The sequence below is a fragment of the Limulus polyphemus genome, unplaced genomic scaffold, assembly GCF_000517525.1.
Source record: "Limulus polyphemus unplaced genomic scaffold, Limulus_polyphemus-2.1.2 Scaffold1471, whole genome shotgun sequence".
Taxonomy (NCBI): domain Eukaryota; kingdom Metazoa; phylum Arthropoda; class Merostomata; order Xiphosura; family Limulidae; genus Limulus; species Limulus polyphemus.
Genome location: NW_013667081.1, coordinates 30523 through 37088, shown reverse-complemented (window position 1 = coordinate 37088; position 6566 = coordinate 30523). Strand labels below are relative to the sequence as shown.

The following is a 6566-nucleotide window of genomic DNA, read 5'->3' as shown; positions in this document are numbered from 1 at the left end:
AAGTTGGTGATTTGTCCTACAGTAAACAATAGATTAATTTGGTTATTCAGATTTCTGGGAACAGTAGATGAAGTTGGTGATTTGGTCTACTGTGAGCAGTAGATGAAGTTGATGATTTAATCTACAGTAAACAATACATTAATTTGGTTATTCAGACTTCTGTGAACAATAGATGAAGTTGTGATTTATCCTACAGTAAACAATAAATTAACTTGGTTATTCAGACTTCTTTGAACAATAGGTGAATTTGGTGATTTAGTCTACTGTGAACAATAAAAATATTATTGTAGAAAGTGCTATTTTATAACTTAAATGAAAGTGTTTGAATTTAAAAGTATTGTATAAATTGTATAATATTTGAGAAGATATGAATGAAAAGAGTTTATTTGAAATGAAAATGACTTTCATTTTATAAATTGTACAATACATTGGTAAATTTAGCCGATCAATAGCATGTACAAGTAAATATTTTCACTATTTTTTTATGGGATCAAACTCGCTTTTTTGATACTTTTTTTTTAAGAATACAAAAAAGTAAAATGCAAAATTAGAACCATCTTTTATAAATTGAAAAATAAATCATTTCTAGCCCCTTTTTAAAGTATGTTTATCTTCAGAATTTTTTTGAGAAATATGATAAACCTTAGCAAATAATCAGAGGTTTTTATCTATCAGTATTGATCAAGTGGTATATTATGAACAGGTTAGGCTTAAGGTTTATGATTAATAAATCAAAAAAATATTTAAACCATTGAGAAATGGATATGATTGGGCAGAAAATAATTAAGATATTTTGAATTTAGAAATGCATCATGATCAAAAAACATGTATCTATATGTAAACAGTCCTACAAACATTAGGATATTCTTAATACTGAAGATATTTTTTAAACTTGTATAACTTTAGCAGTTTGAATGTTTGTCCTAGAGCTTTATACTACTGCACAAATATCTGTAAACTTAAATTATTGATTTAGTTTGTGTACCTGTAATAGGTACTTCTATTTTTCTGTGAGCTTGCTCACATATCAGTTTCTTAGCTGGTTCTTTGCAAGGTTCCTAAATGACATCAGTATTGAGAAATTTCAGCTAGAAAAACTGACGTTTTGCATATTTTCTATGTAACGTGACAAACATACAACTCTCTGTTTTACAGTAAAAGAGATTGGTACTTTTTTTTTATCCGTGTAAAACACTATAGATTTCTTTGGTATAACTAGATAAAGATCTAAATGAACATACTTGTAACTCACACCAGGCAACATACACTCTACTATGGCAATGTAAAGACATACTTCATCTAATACATGTTAATTCTCTAATGGGGAATGGTTTTTACAAGTTGTGGTGAAAGGAAAAGAAGAAGAAGAAGAAAATTGAATATTTGAAAGTATCAGATGATGTGTGAAACTTAATAAAAACCTTTAAAAAAAAGCAAAATTGTCATTAAAATGAATTTCTCATAAAAGCACATAATATACATAGGAAAAAAGAACAGAAGAAATGTATAAATAACTGGATTTCATAGCTTTCTGCCAATTTTCAGAGAAAAGAATTTTATTATGTAGGTAAAAGTACATAAAGATCAAATGGAACATAACTTGCATCAGGCAACAAAGTCTGTACTATGGCAGATATTTTATTAGTTTTTTAATAATATTCTGCATATGGTCCTCTTTTCTACAGATGTTTGGAATTAAAAAGAAATCTTATCTTCATACAATTTCTTTTGTGTCTATTTAATGCTTTAGTTTTCTTTCTTTATTGACTTTATTTTAATATTTGTTTATGTTTCAATAAAAAGCCACCTCAAGTTTTAATAACTAATCACATCAGATGCTGAATTACTGCTTTTTTAAATGTTAGGAGTTTTTCTGTTGGTTTACCAGTGAACAAGTCTATATTTAACAAATGTCTTTAAAAGCATAAGCTATTTATTGTATGGCTTAGAATAAGGAACAAGTTGTACATTTTGGTACCTTGCTGAAACCTGTTTGATATTGACTTGATAAAGACAGTTTTATTAAAAGCAACTGTTATGTAAGTAGACTACAAGAACATACATTACAAACTAGAGTTGTTACAGAAAATATAAAATGACTTTTCAGTAGCGAGACAAACTGAGATCACTCATGGGACGGTTGATCCTGACCCATCTACATATATACACACTATTTTGAGGTCTGATTTGTAGTGATGGACATATTTAAGCAATTTTTTGTTAATGAAACAGGTTATTACAATATGAATAAAACCTTATAACTTTCTCTGTCTTTGTACAATTCAACAAAGTTCTATATTTAAATTTTTTTTAATGAGTAAAAACAGTTTGATAATATACCATTTAAATTTACCTAGAAATCATTGGTCAAAAAATTGTTTTATAGTTTTAATGCTGTCACCCCCACCCACCCTCCTTCACACATGACTGTATAGGAAGAGTATGTGGACATTGTTATATAAAAAGGAGACTTGTTTTTACATTTCAACACACTTCATATTAATAGTTTGTGATATTTCATTTAGTCATTAACCGGAGAAGCTGGTGTGAAGATAACCAACAGCTGATGCCAGTTGAAACTCCTCGTAAGGTCAGGTCCTCAACTGCTGCTCCAGCAGTTACTCCAAAAGATATTGGAGATGTAATGTCAAAGGATGACCCCCATTACAAGCCCAACAGCAGCTCACAGAATCCCTTCAATACCCATTTCCTTTTCAAGGGACAAAAGAAGATTGTGGAACAGTCAATATTCTTGTCACCTAGCTGTTCTTATGACCTTCCCTCTCCTTCAGGAGCACCAACTCCTCCTGGCAGTCCTATCAGTCCTGAGGAATCTTTGCCTCTGCCAAAAATAACTCAGTCCATAGGTCTTCAAAGACTTTCTGTACACTCTCAAGCTCCTTCTCCAACGTTATTGCAGCAGAGACTGACACAAATTTACAGTTGTATGTCAGATATTTCTCTGCCTGAATCTCCAAACTCCCTTTATTCGGAACCACCAGATGAGAACACACTGGTAATACCAAGTTCCGTCCATAATAACTCATTAAGTTGCAAGCAAGGTGAGGAAGAAAAAGATAATGTTGGTTTAGTATCATTCACTGTAGGTTCCACTTTATTGCCATTTTTGCAGCACAGTCAAGTTTTTTCCAGTGCCAAAGTACATAGTTCCTGCACAAACCTCAAATTGGATGGATTATGGAATGTCAGTGACAAGTTTTCTTGTTGCTTTGAAAAAAAGGAGAAGGTGGAGAACTGCCTTAGTTTTGAGAAAGATTCTAGTCGAGGGGTTCTGGGAAGGAAGAGGCCATCATCTTACCACTCTGATGATTCAGGTTGTTACTGTGGTGTCCCCTGCTCACCAAGGGTACCTGAAATAGTGTTGCTAAATGGAAGAAATAATAGCTACAGTGATGTGGAGTCTAGTTTAGAAGAATTAAGTATGCATGAGAGGTACTCTGTTACAAAAGAAAGTACAACTTTTACCACTTGTCAGCCTATAAAGAACTTTTTGGTATGTAAAGAACTCAATCCTTCTGGGTGTGAGCCTATTGCCTGCAATGAATGGGCAAGTTTGCCTTGCCAAAATTTGATTTTTAGTGATGCTACTGAAGGTTCTGAAACAGTGATTCATCAGCCTTGTCCAAGTTCTTTTCATTATAGTAATGGAAAGGTTTTTCAACCCAAAAGGACGGCCAAGTTTCTCAAGACAACTGAGGAGCAAAATGAAAGGTATAGATTAATTCACTTGTTATTCAGTGTTCATATGTATTTGTGTTCTTAGCTGTATTGTGTATTATATTATTTTGAATATCTCATATTTTATTAATGTATGTTTGCAAGGAGGTTTATAGCATGTGTTTTTGTTAAATATGCGTGTGTATTATAATCAGTCAAGGTTTACTATTATTAGTTTTGTATACTGTTCAATGGATTGACGTAACTTCATACAATTTTAAACTAATATTCTAAATAAGTTACAGTGAAACTGTGGTAGTGACTTTTCCAGAAAACAGTGGTGTATTAATTATATTTTAAGTTCTTACAATCGTGACAATAAGTAAAAATAATAATTATTTACATTACATTATTTTTATAACTAGTTAATTTGTTAACATGATTTATTATATCAGTTGCTGAATTTTGAATCATCATCTTTTGTTAATGTGATGTTTTTAGAAAAGTGTGTTCTGTATGTATTAAATAGTTTTATTTTGTGTTTATTTTTGTAATCAATAATTTGCACATAATTTATTCCAAATTCATTTTATGATGAAATTGCTTTTTTATGAAAGTTAACACAAAATTGTAAGTATATGAACTTTATGATTGTCCTTTGATCATAAAATAATTTTGTATACGTGCTTTGTTTTTGCTGTAGAAGTTAAAAGAAAATGATTGTAGATTTTTTTTCAACTGTAGTTTTTATAATAAACTACCATTTTGTCTTTCACAGATTAGATTAAAGAAGAAAGAAAGTCACAAAAAAGATTGAAAGAAAAATTGTAGATTTTATAAGACTTTTGTTGGCTTACTTGGATGCAACATGTTTTGTTTGACAGGATTTTTACATGCAATATTTTGTGAGCTCTAAAGAAAATCTTCAATGTGTTTTGTTGTAAAAGTTTGGTTTAAGAGCTTGTTCATGTTTGAATTGAGTAAATATTGTGGAATGTATGGTGTAACTCAGTAAAATATAACAAATGTAATAAAAACAACTTTATTTTTAAAGCAAATTAAATTTCTTTCAGAACTTTTTGCTTCAATAAAAAATAAAATTACTTACAGCAAGCTGTTGACTAATAAAACAGTTGAAATATAGGGATCTTAAATTTTTTTATATATAAATTTAACAACCTTTGGGAAGTGTAAAAAAAGTGGTGAAAATAGCTTGAAAACAACAACAAAAACAATCTTATAAGCAACCTAAACAAAATTTCTTGTGTTGATTGGAAGTCTGAAAATAACTAAAACCAACTACTTAATAGTTCTTGTGTAAACTTCCAGTTACTGAGTACCACACAGTAGTTTGGTTTTTTTCGATGTGAAAATGAAGTAGTCTTCCAGTTTTAAAAGGAAATATTTATTGTCAATGAACTTTGGTAGATTTTTGTAAAGTCAATTTGTTTGGTGAAGTTTAAAGCCCTTGATTCATGTAAATCTCATAGAATCCTTTATAGTGAGATATATTCTTGTTCAAAAAAATGATTTTTCAGAATTAATTTTTGTGATAGATAATCCTTTTCTACTTAAAGGCAGCTTTATACTAGTTTTCCTAATCTTTTGAATTGAGTGGCCTTTTGTAAAGTTGCTCATCATGGCCCTATGGTCAGTTAATAATATTAATCTAAGACAAAATTCTGAAATTTTGAAAATATGTATTCATATATGAAGTGTTTCTGTCAAGTAGAATAATATACTCTTCAAATTCTCTTACGTACAGTGTTCATAAGTTATTGAGAGAATCAGTGGTCTTGGTGATGTAGTTGGTCTATCTAGTTTACCAGCTTTTTCATCCTCTGTTAGAAATTAGTTTTCTTTTTCCTCTTTAAAATATATGTAAAAAAGGCACACAAGTATCATCATTTAAGTCTTTTTTCCTAAATTGAATTTATAAATGTTGAGTTATGAAATTGTTATTCTAAAGACAAGCATTATTATTGAACTACAAATTTTTTTAGTGTTTAACAATTAAAGGTATTCAAACGTATATAGTATACAATATTTTTTTTGATTGGCAGAATGTGTACAAACCATGTATAGAATAACATTTAATCATTAAAAAAATCAGCTATTTGCTCATTACTTAAAGAAATGAAATTTATATAATTGTATAAACACAACACTACTAGTGTATGTTTTCCAAGTTTTCAATTATGAATTACTAGTATTTGTATTATATATATATATATATATATACCTACAGTTTAGTAGTGGTATGGTGAAGATAGTAAACTTTCCATTAGAAGTGTGATTTCTGCAACCTAACACTAGCATCATGCAGTACTGCAGAAATGCTTACAAGTAATTTTCCCAAAAATGTAAACTAATCAAAATTTTTATTGTGACATAATTGCATAACAAAAATGTCCATTCAAACTATGCATATTCAGTATTTTTTAAAGCAAAATTTTGTATTTTTATAGTATTTACTAAAGTTTTAGTCACCTTAAATTTTATAAACACTCAAATTTTTTTTTAAAGAAAAGTCTTTTTGTTGTTGATGTCTTGTTTGAAAGAGAAGATAATATATTTCTACTGATGAGTTGCTGTATATACATGTAAGTAGATGATAAAAATGTGAAACAGATGGTGTAAAATATAGTAGTTATTTTTTATGCTCACATTTAAATTCAGCTTCTTAAGATTGAAATATGTTTATATGAAGCTTTTTATGAAATTAGTAAAAATAACAGAATTGGTTGTTCACAGTGATGCATTTTCTCTCTCCAAACAATATACACCACATACAGTGAGTTCCAGATAACTACTAATGTAAGTGAAAATCAATTCTTAATTATCACTGATTAAGATTGTATTAGTGTTTACTAAACAAAATTCTATGG

General features: G+C 29.3%; 1 protein-coding gene across 3 annotated transcripts in view; it reads left to right on the top strand.

Moving 5' to 3' along the window:
* Positions 1-6560, top strand: part of LOC106463725 (dual specificity testis-specific protein kinase 2-like) — an 85516-nt gene extending 78956 nt beyond the window's left edge. For all 3 annotated transcript variants that reach the window (XM_013923788.2, XM_013923789.2, XM_013923790.2), the window contains 2 exons: positions 2526-3732; positions 4457-6560. In XM_013923788.2, coding sequence (XP_013779242.1) covers positions 2526-3732; positions 4457-4466 — 1217 coding nt within the window. In that variant the 3' untranslated portion in view covers positions 4467-6560. The remainder of the gene's footprint in view (positions 1-2525; positions 3733-4456) is intronic.
* Positions 6561-6566: the final 6 nt, after the last annotated feature.